This window comes from Pempheris klunzingeri, chromosome 12 (assembly GCF_042242105.1).
Source record: "Pempheris klunzingeri isolate RE-2024b chromosome 12, fPemKlu1.hap1, whole genome shotgun sequence".
Classification (NCBI taxonomy): Eukaryota; Metazoa; Chordata; class Actinopteri; order Acropomatiformes; family Pempheridae; genus Pempheris; species Pempheris klunzingeri.
Window position 1 is genome coordinate 8,930,449 of NC_092023.1, and position 24,093 is coordinate 8,954,541.

General features: G+C 39.7%; 1 protein-coding gene across 1 annotated transcript in view; it reads right to left on the reverse strand.

Annotated features, from left to right (window-relative positions):
• Positions 1 to 24,093, reverse strand: part of ryr2b (ryanodine receptor 2b (cardiac)) — a 61,951-nt gene that overhangs the window by 22,012 nt on the left and 15,846 nt on the right. The window contains exons 27-73 of the mRNA XM_070840611.1: positions 23,592 to 23,766; positions 23,185 to 23,393; positions 22,826 to 23,012; positions 22,403 to 22,535; positions 21,941 to 22,055; positions 21,489 to 21,649; positions 21,142 to 21,301; positions 20,828 to 20,914; positions 20,290 to 20,516; positions 19,853 to 20,066; positions 19,148 to 19,774; positions 18,811 to 19,011; positions 18,579 to 18,690; positions 18,300 to 18,440; positions 17,605 to 17,881; positions 17,344 to 17,458; positions 17,000 to 17,132; positions 16,501 to 16,604; positions 15,815 to 15,950; positions 14,928 to 15,099; positions 13,796 to 13,904; positions 12,583 to 12,703; positions 12,046 to 12,215; positions 11,357 to 11,577; positions 10,695 to 10,785; positions 10,434 to 10,574; positions 9,048 to 9,211; positions 8,686 to 8,764; positions 8,377 to 8,466; positions 7,962 to 8,099; positions 7,772 to 7,849; positions 7,186 to 7,261; positions 6,972 to 7,095; positions 6,518 to 6,633; positions 5,684 to 5,760; positions 4,723 to 4,844; positions 4,514 to 4,563; positions 4,235 to 4,295; positions 3,561 to 3,808; positions 3,013 to 3,094; positions 2,471 to 2,601; positions 2,016 to 2,336; positions 1,690 to 1,927; positions 1,238 to 1,325; positions 1,035 to 1,121; positions 721 to 882; positions 466 to 522 (exon numbers count right to left, since the gene is read on the reverse strand). Coding sequence (XP_070696712.1) covers positions 466 to 522; positions 721 to 882; positions 1,035 to 1,121; positions 1,238 to 1,325; positions 1,690 to 1,927; positions 2,016 to 2,336; positions 2,471 to 2,601; positions 3,013 to 3,094; positions 3,561 to 3,808; positions 4,235 to 4,295; positions 4,514 to 4,563; positions 4,723 to 4,844; positions 5,684 to 5,760; positions 6,518 to 6,633; positions 6,972 to 7,095; positions 7,186 to 7,261; positions 7,772 to 7,849; positions 7,962 to 8,099; positions 8,377 to 8,466; positions 8,686 to 8,764; positions 9,048 to 9,211; positions 10,434 to 10,574; positions 10,695 to 10,785; positions 11,357 to 11,577; positions 12,046 to 12,215; positions 12,583 to 12,703; positions 13,796 to 13,904; positions 14,928 to 15,099; positions 15,815 to 15,950; positions 16,501 to 16,604; positions 17,000 to 17,132; positions 17,344 to 17,458; positions 17,605 to 17,881; positions 18,300 to 18,440; positions 18,579 to 18,690; positions 18,811 to 19,011; positions 19,148 to 19,774; positions 19,853 to 20,066; positions 20,290 to 20,516; positions 20,828 to 20,914; positions 21,142 to 21,301; positions 21,489 to 21,649; positions 21,941 to 22,055; positions 22,403 to 22,535; positions 22,826 to 23,012; positions 23,185 to 23,393; positions 23,592 to 23,766 — 7,128 coding nt within the window. The remainder of the gene's footprint in view (positions 1 to 465; positions 523 to 720; positions 883 to 1,034; positions 1,122 to 1,237; positions 1,326 to 1,689; positions 1,928 to 2,015; positions 2,337 to 2,470; positions 2,602 to 3,012; positions 3,095 to 3,560; positions 3,809 to 4,234; positions 4,296 to 4,513; positions 4,564 to 4,722; positions 4,845 to 5,683; positions 5,761 to 6,517; positions 6,634 to 6,971; positions 7,096 to 7,185; positions 7,262 to 7,771; positions 7,850 to 7,961; positions 8,100 to 8,376; positions 8,467 to 8,685; positions 8,765 to 9,047; positions 9,212 to 10,433; positions 10,575 to 10,694; positions 10,786 to 11,356; positions 11,578 to 12,045; positions 12,216 to 12,582; positions 12,704 to 13,795; positions 13,905 to 14,927; positions 15,100 to 15,814; positions 15,951 to 16,500; positions 16,605 to 16,999; positions 17,133 to 17,343; positions 17,459 to 17,604; positions 17,882 to 18,299; positions 18,441 to 18,578; positions 18,691 to 18,810; positions 19,012 to 19,147; positions 19,775 to 19,852; positions 20,067 to 20,289; positions 20,517 to 20,827; positions 20,915 to 21,141; positions 21,302 to 21,488; positions 21,650 to 21,940; positions 22,056 to 22,402; positions 22,536 to 22,825; positions 23,013 to 23,184; positions 23,394 to 23,591; positions 23,767 to 24,093) is intronic.

Consider the following 24,093-nt stretch of genomic DNA (forward strand, 5'->3'; position numbering starts at 1 on the left):
ATAAAGTAACTGGATCAAGGGATGTGCATGTTAATGGCAGAATTTGTCCTTTTTTCCATCACTGATTCATGAATAAACATTTATCACTTACTCATAAATAAACAAATATTGCATGCGTATGCTGTACAGTATGATTCACTAACTGAGAGCATTACAAATAGCCTGGGATTTTACAGGCTATGAGAGCATTCTCCAGTTAAATCCACCATGCACTTCTTTGCATGTCAACAAATAGTAAAATATCTGCTGACAGTAGAAATGTAGTAGAAACACTTAAACTAAGGACTGTTCTAAACAAAGAAGGATTTTTTCTCAAATTTGAAGCAATAAGAATCTTCTAACCATCCTAAAAATGGTTGTTATACAACTGATTCCCTCATTTAATTAAGAACAATCTGTCTATCTAGTCTATATTATGTAAATGTTTAGAACAAAAAAAAATCACAATGTAGAGACAGATTTTACCTGATTTTGTATAAGGTAATTGAGAACATGTTCTCGAATCTCATCTTCATTGTTCTTCTGTGAAAAGCGAATAATGGCCAACATTAAATAGATACACCACACAGATGTTTCAAGGCACTCTCCTCAAGTATAATACCATACAATACTGCAGATTATCATAGAATTACGTGTAAATTACACCATGATTTACATCTCAAAAGGTTTTGTGATCATAGGGGCAACATTAATGCGAGCACTGTCCACATTTCAACTGACCCGAGTGAAGCCACTCTTAGCCAACATGATAAGGCTCTGGTCGCTTGGAAAACAAACCCTCAGTCCCACGGGGAGCAGTCTCTTTATGGAAGCCACAATGAGAGAGGTGTGTGTGGAATAACGATCCCCCTTCTTCTTCATCCTCCTCGTCTCATGGTCAAACTGAGCATTGAAAAGCAATAAACATAAATTAACTTTGAGATTTAAGTTGGCAACTTTTTTTCAGTTAGTAGTTTTTGTGATGTAAAGAGATGAAGTTCTTACCCATCGGTGCAAGCACACTATCATGAGCACAATTTAGAAATATGGCTGACCTTGGACATTTTGTCTTTGTTGACCAAGAAAACTAGGTTGTTGATTTCATTTTGGACCACATAGTTCTGTTCCTCCCATTTGAAATTCTGTTGTTATAAACACAGGGAACAAACAATGACATGGTTTATAGGGTACGATTTCCCGGTGGACAGTAATGACATGGGAAGAATGAAGAAAAAACACTACTATGTGTCATTCTCACATGAGATTTAGTCCAGAATATAAAGACCTCTGCCACCATGCTGAACAGCTGCTCTGCGTGAGGGTTCGACTCTTTCAGCCAGCTGGCTCTTAGACAACACAGACCATGACACACCACGTTGTAATCTCAGAATTTATTCCTGTAAAGCTAAACATATGCCTGAAATAATAACTGAAACCATTCAATGATATGCTTCTTAAATCTTTTTGTATTTTTCAGAATTCATCAATTGTTGTTTAACTCAATGATTTTTATCCGTCTTTAACAAACATTAATGGAAAATTCTTTATTCACAATGTTTCTGAAGAACTTCAGGGGGGGAGTTGATAATTACTGCAATGTAAAATATGGTTAAATGAGTTTCTCTTCCCACTGAGTCTATAAATGCTTAAACAGGCCTCAGAAAATAACCTTGCTTCTCCACATCTAAGCTCCTTGCTAGCATATCTTACCGATTACAATCGACAAATGGGATGAGGAGGGGATAGAAGGCATAGAGGTCTTGCACCAGCACAGTGAACTTCTCCTGTATCTGCAATTCTGCTTCTGAGGTATCACAACTTTCTGCTTTCAACTGCTCCTCCTCTAACAGCATACATTCAGCCCTCTTCCTCAACTTCTCCATCAGTGGCAGGAAATGGGTCTTTAACAGCTCAGTGCGGGCTTTGCATATGATTGCCTGAGAAAAAACTGAAACACGTGTGGAAAAAGGGAGAATGAGAAGCACAACCAATATGGATGAAAGAAATCCACATAATATTGGACATGACCACAATACCTGCCAGCTGTTGCATCCAGTCACTCTGGCTAGCACCCACATGGTTATGGATGATGCGGAGGATGTAGCCAAGTAGGTCACTAGCATGCTGAGGAATTACTGAGGTACAGATTGGGTTATCTGGGTGGCCCTCAGGGCCCCAGTGCCACCAAAGGGACATGTAGTTGCAAAGCATGGGCAAGGTGACCTCCATGACATGCATGTAGTGTGGCTGGCGAGCCCCAGCACCAGCACCTGCCAACTCCTCCACTTCCCCCAGAGCCTGTTCCAGAGAGGGCAGGAGGGGACACATGTCCTCCACCTGATCTGACAGCCCCACGTCTAAGAGAAACAGATATGGAAAATAAGGCTGAGAAAACAGAGGGGTTAAGATATAAGGGTGAGAGCTATTCAAGAAAGATTAAACAGACAAAACTCATAAATATCGATGTGTATGCAGTGTGTTTGTTTGTTACCTTCTCTCTCAGTAGCACTCATGTTGTTATAGACGGAGTAAGGGTTGTTTTGGTTTAGGGCTGGTTCCAGGAAGCATACGGGAAAAGTTCCAGTCAGAGCTGCCAGACAAGCGCCTGCTGCTGTCTTCTGCCTGTATAAAAGTGCTGTGTTAGGACACAGGCATGGGACTGTCTAATGTCCAAACCATATCAAACTCTTTGGGGTAGAATTATTAACTTAGTTGCCAGTTGTTTTCTTTTCTACCAGTGTTTCACAAATGATCTTTGATCTTACTTTGCCCTCATTACATTTATTATTAGCGTTAATATATTTGTGTACAGCCCAACAATAATACATAATCAATGTCTGAGGACAGTTGATGTATTTCATAATATCTATGAATTCAGAGATTAAGTATTATCTGTACAGCGCGCACAAAACAGTTCCTGTAACATTGCATTTTTTAACCAAAGGCTTATGAAAAAAAAGTGTAGACATTAAATGGAGAAAAAAAGACATTGTCAGCACAAACTCTGAAATGACATAGGAATACAGGCAGTACCCCTCCATGTAGATGCTGCTACTGGTGCCAAGAGAGTAGAGACTGTTGAGGATCCTGTAACAGGACACCTGGATACTCCCCACTGGAAAGACAAGGTGATGCTTTAATCTGAGATCCTTGTAAGATTTCTCTCAGAAACAGTCAAGAACACTCAGTTGCTGATAACAGACAATCACAGATAGCTGGATGGCTGCTGATTCATTTCATAAATGATTCCTGGAAAGTCAAGATATTAGTGAGACAGACAATATGCTCCTGCTGCTCTGTATCCATGACTGAGCCACTTAATGAGAGCTGGTTTCAAAGATGTGGAAGGTGGGAAGTTGAGGGGAAGGTGTCTCTGGGTAATTTTAGGGGCGTGGAAACCAGCTGTTCAGACAGCTCTGTCGATTGCAGAGGGAAAAAAGTTGGCCAAATGAAAACATGTGGTGGTGATTTTGATTTCACTATTGTGAAATGATACAGAAATGTATGTTAATGGGCTACATTTGTAACAATAATGTATGACATTCTTCCTTGACAGTGGCCTACACCAAGTTAACCCTTACCCAGGAGGTCCACTCCATAGTTTTGGATGCCAAGATGCTGGAAGAGTGACGTTAGGGTGGGGAGCAGAATGGAGGTTGTGAAGCTGAAAACCTTGGCTACTCCTCTACCTTGTTGACTTCTACTCTGAGGCAAACAGACCAAGGTCACAGAGAGGTTTTCCACGGTCATCTCCAGATCAGCTGCAGCTGCCTCAAAGAATGAATGCAGAGATGCTTGGATAGACTCTGGGGCTGACTTCATCAATGTCCTAGGGCCAAAGGGCGAGAAAATGACTACTAACAAAATTTCTGCACATGTAATTAGAAATAGTAATTGGTTTGTTTGGTCTGTTTAAAAATGTACAATGTAAGAAATGTGCCATGCAGTGTCTCTTGGCAAGCTATAATAAAAACCAGTTAAGTGGACTAAATCAGTTGCTAATTTATCCACCAGACAAGCCTAAATGACATCAATCTCTGCAGAGCCAAGACTCTGCTTTTAGCATCATGCTTCAGAGGCACTGTCCTCAGGGAACAAAAGTGACATCAACCACAATTAGATAGCATCAGTGTATCAGTGGCTCAATTACACCAGTCATCTCATCCTCAGACATGGTTGTCTGACACTGATGTGACCGCAGGCAGAGCAAGGAGATCAATTTAGACAGAGTGAAACAGTAGTGCCATCTAGCTACCTGGCATCCAGAGCCTGAGCCAAAGCATGGAGGCAGCTTCCAACTGATGAGGCTTCATTTCCTGAGAAAATACACACACATTAAATCTAAAATGTCAGCACACGCCCAAAAGATTTGCAAATACAGAACATACATTAACACATAAGGGATTAGATGAATCTTAAAGAAAGCAGAGACATTCAACAGACACAATCATGGACAAGCCAAGGAAGCAAGAAACAAGAGAGCAAGAGGAGTAAATTAATGTCTGAATAAGCATTATTTAGACACCATCCTTACCAAAAAGTGAGATCCTGTGTCTTACTAGAGCCGCAAGCTTACAAAAGAGGCTGGATATGAGAAGAAAAAGCAAAGTAATGAGAGGGGAGTAGAAAAAAAAATAACTTATGCAAAACATGTCTGACTACTTGTCCCATAATAATATGTTGTGCAACTTTTTAAAATATTATAATTAGCATACTGCCCGTTTTGTTGGGGGTGACACATACCTTGATATCATTTCCTTTTCCTTTTTTGAGGCGTGGCTCCTATTACCACTTGAAGAGAGAGAAGTGGAGAGGAAATACAGCCGATAGCTCTTAACGTATTGTTCCAAAAGAGGAAGGATAACCTGTTGAATGGAGTAACAGCCAATAGTCACTTGATAAATCAACATGTATTACCCACATTTCCTCTGACTAGCTTCAAAGTTTGATTAAATACATCACATTCATTCTGTGCCTGCTTTTCCCAGAGCTTCACTGAAGCTACATCATACTTGCTGAGAGAAATCTAAAATTCAAAGATCCTTTTTTATGGCTGCAACATTACATCAAAAATATCCCCCATGAAGTCTTGTTTATTACTTGTTAATTCCCATAATTTAGAAGATAAAAATGTCCTCTGATTATGACTAGAATTTGAAAATGAGTTCATAAGGATGGACCCAACAATGACCTGTGGGAAAACAGTTTGCACTCCATTAGCTCTTCACATAAAGCACTGGCAATTCACAGATGGACAGCCAGACAGAGGCAGGAGTATTTATGAGAGTGTGTGGTTGAGTGGGAGGTGTGGGGTGTAGAGATCTAAGGCATAACTGTTCAAGGTTTTGGCTGACTGGATCTGTCTCAGGGGGGCCCATCAATGAAAAATAAATCCTTTTCACTTGCTGCTTCTTTCGAGGCAGAACAGTGTGGGAAGCTTTAATCAATGTCCTGGTGGCAATTGACACACCCACATGGATTTCCAAAATGGTTAAATAAATTACAAAGTCACAAAGGGTCTTAATTAGAGGCATTGTCGATGGCAACGATGTAACAAAAATAATTATATGACGTAAATAAAAAAAAAGGCTTTGGAGAAGAAAGAAAACAGCATTGGAAAAGTGAAATTGGATCAGGGTTTTTGATTCTATATCACAAACTAGATGTTGCATTTCGATTGTTTGTATGTTGCTGTGAGGTAAACCTTAAGAAAAAACTGCAGTGGTTGCTGGTGTGGAGCTCTTTCTCCTTTAGACATCTGTCCTCTGGCTTGCATCACCTCTGAAAAGAAATAAACAACAAAACAATAAATCCTACACAATCAAATACTAAAACTATAAAACTGTATTGATACTAGAGACAAAATAGAACAATACAGATATAGTTCTATGAACTTTTCATTCAAGAAAGAAAGGTTCACATAACCAGGCCTGGCCAGACATGAATGCATACTCGAGAGACTGTTGCTCATTATTCATGAAATAAACAGTGAAAATCCAAGGACTAATACAAGGCCCAGTGATATTTTCAAAGCCTTACAGTATCAGGTATTGTACATTGTATACCAATACCTTTGGGATGTGTAAGAGCCATTTCTGTGCATGTGTTTAATTTGTATTGCATTAGATTCCTTTAGTTATTTCTGCTGTAAGCTTCCCACCACTTGGGGCATCCCTGCTTGTGAGAGGGCATATAATCAGCCAGGTGATGCACCCAGGTGTGGCTGAAGAGAGGCAAACAGTTTTAGACCGTGGCATGTCAGGTTTGTTTGTTTAAATCTGAACTGGTAATCTGCTATTGGAAACTGGAACCGAAGAACATAAACAATAAACAGCAACACATTGTAGATCAAAGCAGCGGAGTGGACATGTCATTTACACGCGTCGAAACATCCTCACCATCAGCTACCAGGTGCCCCTGATCGATTGGCGAAAAGGGGTCACTACAGGATGTATAATTTCAAAGTCATTTTATGTATTTTATTTTATGTCCATGAGTTTTTTTTAGGTCTTTAAATTCACAACCACTACAATGTTACCAAGCTCCAATATGTCCTCTTGGGCCTCCTCAGTGTGAGACAGCAGCCGCTGAAGGAGAGTGTAGCCAAAACAGTTGGCTATGGCTGGAAAGTCCATCTCCACCGTCTTCCGATCCCTGTAGAGGGAATGAAATCAAACAGGACTAACGCTTGAAAAGATGGTGAGTCAGTGAACCTTAAACACTTTACAATCTGGAAAATGTATTTAAATTCCTGAATTTACTGCAAGAATTTAAAGACAATATTGTGCAGTGGGAGGATAAAGATGCAATGTAATTTTTCTTAGTTTTTTTCACTAGTTGTGCAGTATTTTCAGGTTGTGACCTGTACTGGAAGTCACAGAAATGTCTGATTCCTGCTAAACAGTGTTATAGGAGCAATACCACAGGGACAAAAAATAGAACTAATTTACATACTGCACCACATTGCCCTTTTGTAATCATTCTGTACTCACCTCCACACAGTGTAGCCATTGAGATGAAGGAACTTGAGAACATCCTGGGCTCTCTCTCTAAATTTGGTCTTCTCCTTGGCAGTCAGGGTATCATAGGGTACAAGCATTGAATGGCCACCCCCTCCTGACAACAGAAATTTGTTAAAGTAATTGCAATTTTGGTAGCTTTTGTGCTTCCTGAGAGTAGGGGCAAGAGTAACAGTTGTTATGGTACCTTTACTGTCAAGTTCTAATTTCTTCCTCTTGGCCCAGGCATTGTGGTAGTTTTCAGCCAACTGTTCAGCCATTGCCTATTAAAAATAAGAGTAAAATCCATATTCAGCTGTCTGGCACATGAGTTTGGTAGACTTTGTCTGAAATTTTGTGACCACAGAGATGCAAACACAGGGCGGGTTTACATAATGGTCAAACACATCACTCTGTTTACTTCCTTTTAAAGCAGCAGATAATGGACCAGCAGGAGAGTCCTGGCCCACTTCTTCAACAAGGAAACTACTTTTGTCAAGATAACACATCAGTGGTGTCACTGAGTTATTATGTCTGTACAGTTAGACTGCAACTGCATTAACATGAGCCACTTACATTACTGTATAATGTGAAAACTGCCTATAATAATCCTGCTCACATGCAAGAAAATATTACATGGGACAGATCAGATATGAGCACACAAAAAATACTTCTCTGCCTTACACACAACTACACCGGTAAATGGCAATTATTGCCATTTATGCAGATCATGTGCTGAGATTTAAGTAGAGCCAGGTTGTGCCAACTTCAAATGGAAAAATGCATCTACTTACACACTGATCCCATGATAAGGTGATGCTGCTCATGTCCATAGGTTTGGGGCTGAAGGTTGATGCTCCTTCAAAAGACAGCTAGGACAGACAACAAATGGTTTTCAAAAAGAAAACAAACATGTAAACTCCAATGAGTGGAGATGTTTGCTACCCAGAGGCTATGTGAATATGGTCTGTAGAGGTCACATACTTGTCCAGACTGAGAGACTCTGTGTGCACAGGTATGTGTGCCAAATGCATCTCCTTCTTTGGTCCTCTCTACGGTCCATCCGAAGGCCAGCATACTCTTTATCGTCTCTTTAATGGCCCAGCGGTATGCCTCCTTTTCCTGGAAAAGCAAGAAATACAGATAAATCCTCATGTAAAACTAAAATCAAAGGACAGCAGGAGCTCAAACTATTTTGATATTTCAGAAACTTGAAAGTGTGTTGTGGACTCCATACACCGAAGACCACAAACTGAGGCATTCTAATCTTTCATATTATTTACACCACATTTTGTATGCAAGTGCCACTGGGTTTATCAATTCACTGCTTTCTTTACTGAAGTACATTGACACACACTCACACACACATACACACATAAAAACGGACTTCTAAGTCTACCTTCTCAGCCAGAGCCCTGTATGGCTTGAGGAGAGGATGAACCTTGGTGCTCTCACATAGTTGCTCCCCATGAACCCAGCCATTGGCAAACTGACAGAGATAACACACAGATTCAGTAAAAATCACACATTTGAAAATATGCAGACAACAACATATTAGCTCAACCACACAACAGACAGATGTTTTGACACCGTCAAGCAGAAACATTATCATAGGACTGACTGTATTCCTGATTAGGATATCATACATCAACTCTAGTTTGTCAAGTTTTAGTTGTTCAGATTTGAGGAATAATTATTATGATATCACCTTGTCCAGTGACCACTTCTCATGAGTATGCTCTGCATACTTGTTCAATACAAACTCCAGTCTCTCTGGCACTGATACACTAGTGCGGGGAAAGAAAAAATACATCATTTAGCTCTATTGCACTGTTACAGATTTGGATACAGCTTTGAATTATTATTGTGTTATTCATTCATTATATAATAATGCAAAGATTTATAAAGCATGAAAATAAATGTTCATATCAATAACTTGTCCCAAAGTTAAATCTTTCTTCCACATCTTACACTTCTCCTGGAGCAGAGCAGGTCATCTTCAGGATATCCAGATTCAACATCTGCTATTCTTTGTCTAAAATCAACAAATCTACCTAGTCAGTATCTTACTTGGAGGTATCTACAGGTTGGGGGTCAAAGTGTCCTTCTGTGTCAATGGAGCCTTTTCTGTCAGCATGGGATACACCACCTGAGTCCATGTGGTCAGGAGGCAGGGCCTTGGCCACTGCAGCCAGGCACTGCACACAGAGCCTAAATAACTGAGGCTCGTAGGGCTGTAGAGTTGGAGACAGAAGAGTGTAAGAGTGTAAGTGAGGGAGAAGGAAATAAGAAACAGACGTGTGGGTGATGGGACAGGGTTAGGGGAAGCTGGACAATAAAATAGGACAAATGACATAGGATATATGGATAGAATATAAAGAGAACAATATTTGTAACTACTGATTTCAAATAATAAGTGGTGTCATCCACAAACAGTGTTGATGATACATCATCTATTCACTGGTTGGTACAATTTTGAGAGAATGCACCTCACAAACTCTTCTTTACGTTCTGCACTGTTATATGTGCAAATTAAACTGGGATGTTATTTGGGATGAAGCAAGTTTACATGCATTGCAACACTAAAACCTTCATTCATAAGAAGCTGGTCCCTTATCAGGTTTCTTCCAACCCTTTACCCCTTGGACCAAATCTGGCAAAGGTGATAATTGCAGAAATGGCACTGAAACTGTTCAGATTGATGGTGCTGGTTCAGCCTGGTTTTGGGTGCTTTTCAACAGTGACAATGTAGTCCTTGATTTTTTGGGTTGAACATGTACTGCATTTCACAACAAGCGTTTACTGGTATAACATTTAGTTTGCACAGCCAATTATTAATTATTATTATCTATTTTGACTTAATTAAATATGTATAAATACGGCGACTGAAATACTGTCAAACTATCCTACAGTAAACATACTGTATATTAGGTTATATTAGGTTTCTGAGGCTGTTTGATGTGGGCCACGAGTAGGACTGGCATAACCTTATAAAGTTACTTTTTTTTTATTTTATCATATTCTAAATCAATCAGGTAAGTGTCTGTTGGAAATATGCTGGTGCAGGCTTACAGTGAGCTGAGAGAAGATTCAGTTATTGCTCATGTCTCACATTTCCAACAACTTTGTTTAGGGGTTAGAGGTTTCATACTAGGATATGAAAAATGAATTCTTAATCTCAAGTGAGTCATATCTTCTTCCATTTAGGTTCCTCTAGAATTGCACTGAAGGAGAAAATCAAAGACGCATGCTGTTACGTTTTCTCCTGAAATGGACTTTGAGGAGGATGGAAAAAGACAAGGGGAGATGAATCAATTGTAGGCCACTGTCAAAAAATGAAACATGTATTCATGAAACATTTCTTCATTTTCTTTTTTGGTGTTCCAGGAAAATATTATACCAATTTTAAATCATTTCAATGTGATCTTGAGACACAGGCATTCAAGTATGGTTTACCTTCTTTGCCAAGGCCTTAAATACGCCCCAGAACAACTTTCTAGATAGGTGGAGCTCCTCTTCAGAGGCTAAACCTTGGTCACTCTGCCCTCCAGTTAGAGAGTAGTACTTCCACCTCTGCTCGTAGTGGCTAGTCAAGAGCTGGTAGAAGAAAGTATTGGCCAAAGTAAAGAAATACATCATTTTAACATGGGGTAGAAATACTTTTTATATTTTTCTATATATATGCACACAGTAATAAACTGCAATTTGTGTATCCACCTTCAGGGGCATCTTGCTGTAGTCGGTGAGATGGGGAACATCGAAGACAAGACGTCGGAGAAGAGGTTGCATCGTAAGTGGTTGGAGTTTACTGAGGACATCAGTGAGTGCAGATTTAGTCACATGTGCAGATACACATTACATCCACCAACACACACATATACACACGATGAATGATGTTTTGACTGATTATCATGTCTCAGAAGAATGACTCATATAATTAAGAAGATGCCATGGGCAAGATGTTAATTAATTTAACATTTTGATTAAATTTGGTGAATTATATCTGAACTGTGCAAAAACAGACTTTATGGTGATTCATTAAATATAATGAGAATAAGATTGCACTGATGTGTCTGTGTTAGTTAACAATGATTTGTTGTCATTTCTCATTTCTCCTCTAAACATATGATTTGGTGAAACAACAAAAAGACAGTGAGGTCAATGGATACAGAAAGCTAATGGTGCAATAATTGATTAATTAAAAAGAGCATATGATGCTGCTACCAAGAATAGCATGGTACCAAAACATATATCTATCAGCAGCCTGCTGAAAAATCAATATCCTATCTGCACACAGCCACAACTCTTTGAATAATGACCCAGTGGAAACAGAACCCTAACTCGGTAGGTTGCTTTATCATTTCAACTAAAAGCACTACCTGCACATGGTCAACAAACACTCTTCAATGGTGTCTCTCTGAGCCTTGGTCAAGCTATGAGCCCTGGATAGGTGGTATACTGCTTGGATGAGAGAATCCACCAGCAAGGCATGGTCCTCTAAAGCACTGAAGAGAGCTGAATGTTTGGTGAGCAGTGGAAGCACAGCTGCACACAAGTATCTGTTGAGGGCCAGGGCCATATCAGTGGATCCTAAGTCAGCCTGCAATTGAAAACAGGAGATTACATTCACACGTGGTCCAATTAACCAAGTGGAACTCTTAAGACAAGATGTGTGGAGGTGGCAAGAAGGAATAGGGACTGTAATCAGGAATAGGGACTGTGATCAGGAATAGAGGTATACAATTACACACACACAAACACACACACACACACACACACATATATACAGATTACAGTTCTGTAACAAGCACATATTAAAACTGAAACATTTGTTTCATTAGGAGCAATGCATATCATTAAGTTTAATGGAAAACAAAACACTATTTTTAAGGAAATTGTGTTATCATACGGTACAGTCAAGGCTACAGGCTGAGAAAGGGGAGCTGGGAGAGTTGATAATGTACTTTGGTGACAGTGATTTACACAAAGTCACAGGTCACTTCAACAATGTAACAGCGGGTCTCTCAAGCACGTGAACAGGGCAACAAAATACATTTTATCTGCTCACAGTGTCAAGAGAGACGGCTGCCTGAAGGTCAGGCAGAAAGCCAACTTCTAGTAGATGGAGAAGAAAACTCTGGTTCTCAATGCCATAAACTCTGTCCAGGAACAGAACCATAGCTGCTTTGTGGTCCGGGCAGAATGCTGTAGATAAATCAGGCTCCACCACCAGACCATCTGTACAAAAATATGGAAAGTAAAGATTAGATGTTATAACAAAAGGCCATATTTATTATATCTCTGGCAATGATACACTTATGCGGGGAAAGAAAAAATACATCATTAAGCTCTATTGCACTGTTACAGATTTGGATACAGCTTTAAATCATTATTGCGCTATTCATATTGTTAATGCAAAGATTTATAAACAGCATGAAAATATATGTTCATATCAACACCTTGTCCCAAAGATAAAGATAAAGATTAGATGTTATAACAAAAGGCCATATTGATATAATCTGTATTGTACACTTATCTAAGACATTTGTGCCAATCCACTACTTTACTGTAGTGATGTAAGACGGGCTGATTAAGCCCATTTGACCTTTAGAGACTGAAGGGATTTGAAAGGAGATGCTGATGACTCCCTCAAGATCCTGAATGGGGATGAGTGACCTCAGAATGGCTCTGACGCGGATAGCTTCTCCTTTGCCTCCTTCAATCAACTAGACAACAATTCACAACAAAACATTGCAATTGGTCAGTTATTTACAGCTTATATGGGATTCCTGATGGACATAATACACAATGATATAGTAATGAATCAATTGGCAAAGACATATAGTGTGCACATATATTGTATCTGTACTGTAAGGATGTGCAGTGATTCTGTAAAATATCAGACAGCCCATTTATCAAAGTTGAGAAACTGAGTAGAGACTGATTTGTCGATTTGTTTCCTGCAACTGTTGTAATTCTGCTAATTTGTGTTTTGACAATCTTCTTTTACTATTTACAATTTTATTTGCTTCGTCATTACCTTTTTAAAGTTTGAATATATTTTTATGACTTCTGTAAAGCATTTTGAACTGCCTTTGTTATCTGTCGTGCTTTTTGAAAGAAGCCACACAAGAAAATGTCCCTGTCTTGTTTTGCCTGTGCACATCAATGCCAATTTGCAATGCCAACAAAAAAACAGATGTATCAAAACAAAATTTTTATCATCAGGTGCTCATGCTGACAGTCAGGTACAAATGCTTATTCTCAAAGCCTGGCGGCTGTCCTAGTCTGAGCTTTGCTGCTGAGAATTTCACACAAATTCTGACAGCCAATTAAGCCACAATTACTCTGTCAGTATCCCGAAAATAGCACAGAGGGTGTTTGATTTTTGATGAATATCACAGACCATCAGTAAGAAAACAACATATATGTGACAAATGTATACTCAATAAACATAGTGTTTCCAATATCATACACTTTCACTGCATATTATTACAGTATGGTATAACTGGAGATGTGTCAGTGTTCAAGTGTAAAGTTTAATCAGATGAATGCTGTTATCATAATTGCTGAAGCATCTGTTGGTTTAAAAATAGCCACAGTTAAATGTTTCAGTTTTATGTCTAAACATACGATATGTGGAGCAGGATATTTTATGGAAAGGTAAAAGCAATAAACGGACTTCTTCTTTCCTATTTTGTTTTTCATTGTACAAAAAGCTCTCATTGTTTAAAACGCAATCTGCAGGCTTTCTCCATTAGGGTTCATTATTTGAGGCATCAGTGGATATTGATGCAGAAGGCTGGGAAAACACTCACATGCATCTCTGGAGCACAGCGCCCCAGCAGGTCGATAAGGGCTGAGTAGAAGGTCATGATGGCGTGCCCCATGTGAATGAGGTCATCATCATTGTCTTGGACGACATCTCTGTTACAGGAAACAATCATAAGCTGGTCATGAATCAAAATAATCATTGAGGCTTTTAAACAGAATCAAATTATTGATTATCCTTAAAAAAGAAGCACATTTGTGTGGTGGGATCTTTCCTCATAATTTCTAATTTTCTTAAAATGTATTTTAAATTCTGACAGCTACAATCGAAGAAATGCAGACAGAGCAACACTCCACAAAAACCCTAAATAACACATTTTGAATATAACCAGTGGCATTAAACAAATATGTATTTAGGTTATTTAACCTCTATTTCCAACACAGCATCAGTGTTCAGCCAAGAAATGCTCCAAAAAGCCTGAGAGAAAAGTCTTATTTTGATGAGTCATAAATAAACGGTGCTGAACGGGCCAGCACCCAATATAATGTTTTGCCACATTTAGGTGATTTTCCATGGTCAGTAGTTGCAATAAACATTTGGAGAACAAGTTAATAAAGAAATTAAAATGACTATAACACTTTTGTCAATCAGTAAATCTTTTGTCAAATCTTTGGCAATGCTGTTTACAGAAATTATTTATATAAAATCTTTCTCCACCTACAGAATCTCTTGATGCCAGTTAAGTTTAATCATTTTGAACTTTGATTCCATTTGCCAGTGAGCTCTTAATGTAAAACCAATGAGCTTAAAAATGGGTGTGAAAAAGCAATGCAGCAGAAATGGAAGAGAAATAGAAAATCATAAAAACTTATTTAATGAGTTTTTCTTGATGCACGAAAACTACTAAATTATTTCTAATCTTAAAATCTGTGGTCTTAACTATTGTATTAAAGTTCAAAGCAGTACGGTATCCATTAGAAAGCTTTTCATGCATGGCCTTTGTGTGTGTGTGTGTGTGTGTGTGTGTGTAAATATTAAACCAGTTTTAAAACTACAGAAGCAAAGTAACTTTGCATGAAGCATTATCAAAGTAGTAATACCTGATTAAGTTCCTATGATGCACATAGAGCAAAAACTTTGCAGAACTAAACAATAATACTGACAGTGTTCTTTCGGACTGGAACGTGGTGCAAGGTCCGTCCAAAGAAGGGTCCTCTGAGATCCTGATGGCTTCCTCCATGGCTGCTAGGAGACCATTTCCCCCATCACCTCGCAAGGCAGGGCCAAAACACTCAGGCTGACGAATCAGCAACCTCAGCACCACATAAGCATTCTCCTCTACACTCTCACCTGCAGTCAAGGAACACATAAAACTATACAGTTGAATCTACACGTCTCTAAAACAATCTCAAAACAAAACTTAATGTTAAAACCTCCATGAGGGTGGGATTTACCGCAGTGCTGGAGCTTTAGTCTGCATTTGTTTTAGATAGATGTACCTTATAAACTTGCAAATGAGTATATGCACAGCTCATAGATTGTTTAGACAAGAGTTACACCTGAAATCACAGAGGTACGTGGTATTGAAAGCAAATGCCGCCTGGCTGAACTGTTAACACCCTCAAGGACAATTTGAAGTGTTGCCTTCTGGGCACTGCTTCACAGCAAGAAAAATCAATAGTACAAGAACCAGAGAGTTAATTACCTCTGTTACAAATAGCTTACTTAATTTGGAGCATGAAATGACGCCGCCTTCTTTAACTTTGTATTTTGCTCTTATTATTTTAGCATGGCAGCAAATATCCAAGACGTAATAAATGCCCTGAATAGGTTAAAAGCCAAAAGTAAAAAAAATATACAGAATCAATGATAGTCACATAATTTAAATAGAAAGTTATAAATTAAAGGCAGCCAAAAAAGACTCACTTAAAAGGCAAATGATCAAATAAAAATATCAAGCAAATCACTGTATTTGTAATCAGTCAGTATCGGTTTTGCAAAAACCTGGCATTTCAACACCTGTGTTTTCATATTTTGCCTTTCATGAGTCAAACTAATAGACTACCGTTGCAGAAGACAGCAAAGCGTAGAAAATCCAGGTAACGCTCGCCCTCCACAGGGTTCCATCCAATATCAGGATAGCCTTTAGCCACTAGCATCGGGCAGCTCTGGAGACCACAGCCAGCGAGGTACTGAACCACCTGGATAACAGATTAGTTTTACAGATACTGGGTTATTGCAGCTACTGTGTAAATAATTAGGTACAGCAAAGAGAAAGCATTTTTTTCATTTTGAATTTCTGTTGTCACAACATTATGGCATTCTTAGAAACTTGACTAAAATATAATTTTGGTGTTTCCTTAATTTGATTTCAGGTAACTAGGTGTTGTCATGAAACTGATGATGTTTATTATGCAGTGTGTTGTATATACAGTTGGCATCATCAGACACTACACCTACCTACTGCTGTATGTCACCTATGCCCTGACTGATCACTGGTCATTTACGTAAATGTATAGCCAATGTCCATTTACAGGCAGCACAGAAGAGGTGGGGGGGGGGGGAGTAAAACTGAGGATTTACAAACAATGACACCTAAACACCTGAACATTAATAACAGAGACGAGGGGAACGACAGTGACACTGCAAAATAATATGAAATGGCTGAGCATATTCATTACCGAGCACAGCACTAATCTATGGAATAATGGTGGCGGCAGTATTGTAGAGAAGCACAGAGTATGAACCCACCTTCTGTAGGTCCGGTTCCCTCAGCGCTAAGGCCAGTTCGTTATTATCCATAACAGAGGCTGCTGCCACATCCAGAGGAGTGGCCCCACGCATAGATGGTGAAGCTACAGGATGAAGGCATGAAACAAGTGGGACACCAACTCATAAACTATAAATAGTGTCAGGCTATAGTGGCTTCTGTTATTACAGACCTAATATTGAATTCTACATATCAAGAGTTAAGTCAGACTAACTGAATGGAGAACTTTTTTCTCTATTCAATACAACAGTCCTGCAATGCATTTCTACTTCATAAACTACCTTTGTTTGTTGGGCTGTTGCAAGGATGGCATTACATTTTTAAATGCAACATTGTTTTTTGACAACTTGATTCAACTCTGGCAATGTTTGAGGCCATGTTTGAGTTAAAGGCTTGTAAAATTGAATTCTGTAGATGGGAGTCTGTTCCTTTGGGCACCACGTTTACATATACAGAGAGAAATGAGAGACTAAGATTTACCTAATCCAACACTACTGTTTTCCAGTAGATAGCTCAGATGGTCAAACAGGGCTCCCTGATTGTGACAGCTGATGCGGCAAAAATAACACAGGAATCGACAGCAGCTGGCCACCATCTTGGGAAAGGCAATCTCCTAAAAAAAGAAAATCAATGCACAAGTGTAAAAAAAAAAAACGAAACGTGTGGTGGTAGATGGTACCCTATAAGAACACATTATCTTACCTTGGGCTTTTTTAACCTTTATGCTTAGAATGTGGCCAGTGTTCAAGTAACAGACTAATGGACAGACTTCTACATCTTTGGTTGCACACATTTCCTTCCATAAGTTTTATATTATGTCTCACCTTTGACTCCCCTTCTCCTAGAACATTGACCATCACCTCCATCACAGTCTCATGCATTCCCAATGCTCTCATTAGGTTGGGGTGCTGGTAGAAAACTTTATTATTCATGATTTCTCTGTAAAACAGCACATACAATCAACGACAAATTACTGTAAGAATACTTTGCACACCAGAAGATATTATGATGCATGAAATTAAATCAATGAGAATAATTACACAATACCAGAGTAACCAAGAGCTGTCAAAAGGAGAAAACTCTACCCAAGTTTTTTGATCATCAGTATCTCCTCTTCTTTCCCCATGCAGACACTGAGGAGGGAGCGGATTTGGCTCAGGGAAGACAGGAGAGCCATGGTATCTTCTATTGAAGCCTGGCTGATAGTATAGGTTCTGCAGAGGGGTCCTGCCATTTGGCCCCCAAGGCCCTGGTACTGGCTGTGTAGCAATGTGAAGATAGCCCTGACCAGTTCAGGGTCCTCTATCTCAGTCTCTTGAGCCCAATGTACCATTGTCTCAGAGATCAGCTTTTTGAGGGACTCTGAAGAAGTGTAAGCAAGTGAAAGGTAGTGATGAAAGTAGAAGAGTGGAATCCTACTAACCTTATTTTTAGCCAGAGGCTGTATGTGTCGTGTTAATACATTTTGGATTTATTTTTTTAGGTAAGCTGTATGTACATAAAGATTTTGATGAACCTGCTGCAGTAGATATGTTGCTGGCCAAATTCAACATCATCTCTGGGTTTAACACTTGATATTCTCATTCACCAAACTCAAACTCAACAATTACTGTGATCTAGTTATCTAGTTATGTTTCTATACGATACTGAAACAAAAAATGGTGCTGGGCTAAATGCTAAATATATAGGACATAGAAAAGTAATAAACTGCAATAATTCTGAAGAACACAGAATCAAAAATGGGACAACGAAAGGGCTTTGACAAAATAGATGCACTTACTTGCACTCTGCGATTTACTCTCCTCCACTTCCTCGTGTGTCCTCTTTAATCCAAGGACTCTCGCCACTAGACTGAGAAGTCGATCTTTTACAGATATCTCAGCATCCACTTCATCCTCTGTGTCACTGATCATTTCAATGCCTGCATAATAAAAAGCAGTAAGAGGAGTTTTTCTCAGTGGCAATCTTGGTAAGTGCTTTCCCAGAGCTCTTTCATAGTTCCCCGTTTCAATGAAGATTAACAATAAATCAGTCAAAGATAAAGATAAAGTGTTCTGACCACAGTGTGTGTTGAGGAGGTGATGGAAATCGTGAAGGAGCTGTTGAATTTGCACTGGACATGGACAGTTCTCCTGCTGCTCATCTTCTCTGAAGCTTAGCAGCATGTTGATCTAAAGACAGGTCATACATACAGAAACAGTATAGTCGATACATAGCTGAAACCACAACTCAGTAATTTATACCCTTATCTTCTTAGCTAGCATTAATAATTTCTAATGAGCCCTTTTCACCTGCTCCTGCGGAGGTGAGCGGAACTCCTTGGTTTTGCGGGCAGTGAGAGCAGCTGACATGTTTAGCGCTTGCATGACTTGGTTGTAGCGAAAGCGTTGGTTGTCCTGTAGCTGACCCACAAAGCTGTCAGAGAAGGCAACCACGGCTTCTACCCTGTGGCGCACCTCGCAGTCACACAGGTAGGACAGCAGATTGCAGAGCTGGAGACAGAAATTCTTTTATGAGTTATTTTAAATCACTTGTAGGAATATACCAACACAGCTTCTGACACTAGTTCAAAGTTACATCCAATAAATAGAGAAGAAAAACAGACGTCATGGAAATCTGTTTGTTCACCTCTAGTTTGACAGCTTCTGGAAGCTTCATTTGAAGAAGTCCTTGTTTAGGAGTGGCATAGTCTTTTTTGTTGCACCCTCTGCATTCTTTTTCATCATCACTTGGTTCTTCTTCCTCTTCCGTCTCGGGGGTTTCAATATCTACGAGGAAGACTCTGGGCTCTATCAGTGTTAGAACTTTTCCTAGATCCTCATCCTCAAATACCCCCATAACCAGCAAGGTATAGAAGAGTTTAATTAGAGGAACCAGCAGAAGCTCAATGCTGCCTCCCACAGGATCCCTCACACCCTGACCCACAGCCCTTACTCCAGCAGCAAGCATCTCCACAGTCAGGTTCTTCAATATGTCCAGAGGGATTTCTGGGCTGTCTGTGTTAGTTATTCCAGCTGCACAATCTCCTTTCATCCCATCACTCCTGACAAAACAAGGAGATGAGAAATGCATCCGTGGTTTAAGAGAAGTGCTAAGTCCAGCGCTGGGAACACCCTCTGGAGGTTGACCATTCCCCTCATTAACGCCATTAACAGGGCTGGGATAAAGGGTGACTTCCCTAGTTTGGTCAGTCATAGGCACAATGTATTCGTGGTTCATCATGACACATGCTGTGGTGTGGCTGCTGAGGTGAACCTAAAAAGACAAGAATACTCATTTATTTACTCACTACATACTGAAGTTTGCATTGACTCGCATTGAACAAGCAATCACCTGAATAAGCAGCTGGTAAAATGCAGAGCGAAGGGGGCCAGGAAGGTGGGGATTCATGATGCCATGAAGGACCTGGGATTGGTCCACATAACTGCAGAGGGCATGGCAAACTCTGGTGTTTCCAAGGGCGCATAAAGAGCAGTAGAGGAGGAGCATGTGGTGGTGGAAGGTCAAGAGGTCGTCAAGTTCCGACAGCTCCAAAATGTCAACACACCTAGACGCATGTCATGAAAAAGTAAAGAGAATGTTTGGCTTGCTCAACATCCAATTAAAGCACAGTTGCAGTCCGGTGCATTTCTGATGACATACACTACACAATGTGTACTGACTAATGCCTGCAGATCACAGTGGAATACGAGACATGATGGAAGACACATGAAGTGCACTAGGAATCTTCATGCCCAATTCCAAAAACACATTTATTTCCGCTCTTTAACCTGTTTTCATCAGGCATCTGAAGAATCATGACTTGCAGGGGCTCAGAGCATTGGACTCTCCAGCCTTGGCATTCGTCTGGCCGATCCACCGTCACCTTTAATGTACAGTCTGGTATTCTGGTCCATGAAGACGAGCTGAGATACTGGATCTGAAACCTTGGAGGACACTGAGGAGTGGCATTCTTTCTTTGGCTGCGAAGCAAACCCGCTGACAGTGGCATCACATTCTGGATCGAGAAGAAAAACAAATACTTGGAATCACCAAATATTTATAAAGAATAAAACAAGCTGAAACACTGACTGGAAAATCAGACTAAAAAGGGCATTACTCAGAGCAGAAAAATTCCCAACATTGAAGTGTTCACTAACTTGTCAAGCGGTTACCTAATGAATTAATAATCAAATCTGTCAAATACAATTTGTTCAAATGCTTTAAATATGTTGATTTTTTTTTATATCATGCTGACAAGCAGATAAGGGTGAACAAACCCAATGTTCATCTCTCTTTGATAGGACAGCTAATTAAAAGTTCCTCTACCTTAATGCGCCCCAGTTGAAACTGAAACATGTTGCTGGTAGTGGGCTTGACAAAAACAGCAGGAAACAGCTTTGTACTGGCTTCCACCTGATTAGGGGAAACAATATTACCTCAGTTAAATATTGCAATGCTCCCTATTAAACACTCATTATAATTACTTTAATAGGTTATTCTCCCAAGCATAACATACGAAACTCAATATGAGAGCTAATTTTTATTAAATTTAGGTTAATACAAATTATATTTCACAAAACTACTGAATAGAGAAGAAAAATACTGAAAAGTATGAGCAAATCAAATAATGTGTGACCTACTTGGTAGAAGGTGGCCATCTCCACTCCACTGGAAGTAAAAGTGAGGAGCCCAGTGGTCGTGTCAATTAAACAGCCAATTTCCAACCCTGCACTTCTCCGACTCTGAGACAAGCCTGTTGCCTCTCCAGCACACACCATGTAACAGCTGCACCGCTTCGCACTGTGAAAAAGGGATAGGAATACGTTTAAATGGCTGTTTGCTAATAATCATAATAAAAACCTGGTCCACGATTATGGTATAAGAAGAATAATCATGACAGTCAAGAACACCTCTGATTGCAATTAGTATTTAAGTTCTTGATAAATTCACTGATACTAACAACATAATTGTCTAGGTGTACACTAACCTTTCCCGGACTTTGCCACTCTCGTCTCCGAGCGTGACAGTCACAGTACGGATGTCGTCAGTGTTAAAAGTCATGTCATGTTGATGAAAGTCAGAGGTCACCCAGCCAACCCACACATTGAACGGCTCCTGGCCTGGAAGAACTCTCACTGAGTAATAATACTGAAACAGAGAGGTCAGTTGGTGTCAGTGTTTTGTATTTTCATTCAGCATTCTACGTTTTATATTGTGGATGATAATTACATCCACCAGCAAAAAGCTGAAACACAATGCCTGTGCATAAGCCCTGCAGTGCAATTTGTTTAATTTTAGTGCACTCTGCAGCAGAAGGATGTCCAAATACATTCTGTCCTTTCTATTAGGTTTTTAATGAGCATCATTAAGAAATGTAGAAATAACAGCACAAAATATGTGTTTTTCTTATTTTTAGCGATGAGAAAGTGAAGTCCTTACTCTGGAGCTCTGGATAAGTTGATCATAGTTATCTTTGTCAACTACAACGTCTTCTAGAAGCCGTGCAGATGAGTTGCTGCTGACCAGGCCTGGTTTAGTCTTCTTCAGCAGGAACCTTTAAGAACAAAAACACACATGAATTCATACACTGCACAGTGAATTTTGAACAGATTCATTGTGACTGTTGTGAGACAGAGAGCCTGTTTGATCTTTTGACAATCTTTGTTTCTTCTGTTTTCATTTCAACTTCATTCATAACCGTGCTTCTGTCATTTTAATCACCTGACAGACAGACAGAGAAGCATACAATACAAACATAACATTTCTTAATAACTGTTACATTATTAACCTAACTTAAGACTGATGACCATAACGTTCATGCTTTTAAGTGTACTCTTTCATATTCCAAATTATACGCATTTCATTACATATTATCCCAACTGTAGTTTCTCTACAACCTACCGTTGTTTCAGTCTTGATGTTTTGTCTTGACTATGATCCTTATGGTTGAGCTCATCTCTTGAGCCAGCAAAGCTGTGGGCTGACTTCCTTAGCACTTCAAAGTCAGAGTCCACCTCCTCTTGCTCTTTCCTTCCTAAAAGGACAACGGGAATTAATTACAGCAGGGCCCTGGGGGAGCTTAAGCAGAAGAACTCATCAAGGTCATAATGGTGGAATATCAGTAAACTGGATACTGGATAACTGCAAAGAGCAGCTATCCAGATAGAAAAATTAATTATTTCACTAAATTCTAATCTTATTATGCCTGTGCTGTTTGAGCTCATGGAGAACAATAATAGTCTTTACTGTGTTCCTTTATGAAGTTCTCTAAGGCTAACTAGAATATACTATATATGATATTATGTAATATAATATCATGTGAACCTGGAGAGAGAGAGTTGGAGGCCACTGGAAGGACACCCCCTGTAGGGCTAGTGAGAACAGCAGCACATTCGATGGACATGCTGATCCTGTAAAATCCCATCTCACTGCCTCCACCGTGGTGTGCAAACAACCGCTGAGAGACCCTCAGACTGGATAAGGAATCTGTTGACCCACTGACTCTAGCGACCTTGAATGAGATTTGAACAAGATTTTCAGGATCAGTGTTGTCAATTAACCAGTGTTATATGCAGTCCTGAGTCCCACAGAGGCCTGTATCGAAATATTGCACAAAATACTGCCCCATATTACATGCCTTAAGACATTAACCAAGCTGCTAGGTAAAACACTGGTAAACTAACCTGTAAGTTGTGATCATTAGGCATTATGGAGGTAAACTGAGGCTGTTTCCAACTCATCCACAGGGCTGGGTCTCTGGCCATGTTGACAGCAAATGGTTCATAGCCTTCCTGCTGGCCACACACAGTGAAGTACAGCAGGGAGCCCACTTGCCGACCCAGGTTCAGCCTACCCACCTGGTTCACCCCAACACTGACCACAGGCAACAGGCCTGGGAAAAATGGGGAGAAACAAGACCAAAAGAATGTCAGTCTGATAAATGTATTTAAGTCTTGGATAAAGGCTGGAGAAAGAAAGGGAGTGCACTGCCAGATTAAAAAACAATGTCTTGATCTATTATCTTTTTAGTTTAATAGACAGTATCAAGTCTGGGCAATACACTGCATAAAGTCAAAAAACTCTTCCAGACCGTCGCTGACATCAAAGTCCTGGGCAGCCAGCTCTGATCCTCTGTCATTAAACAGCACCTCTCCATTGAGCATGACCATCATGGTGCGTTCAGCCATGTCCAGCAAGCAACCCACCACATCACCCCTCTGCCATGGACGTCCCAGGGGCTCAACGCCCTGATGGTACCATTGACCCTAAAAACAACAAGAAGCCAAGGCGAGACAAGAGTAAAAGCCTCACATAGCAACAGGATAAGAGGTAAAAGAACCAACACAGCACGTGAAGAAATTAGATTTTCATTTCTTTGATTTTACAGATTTGATGGAGATATCCTTTGGCATCAATAATTATCACAGATTACTTTCCAGTTTGGAAAACTGGTTTTGACCTTTTTATGAGATCCAGTCATATTGTAATTATGAATACTGAAAGGATCATATGAGATTATGTGATAACAAAATGTCTAAGAACTGTTAGTTCTATAGTGACAGAAAGAAAAAGAATCCACATTGAGGCTTTAA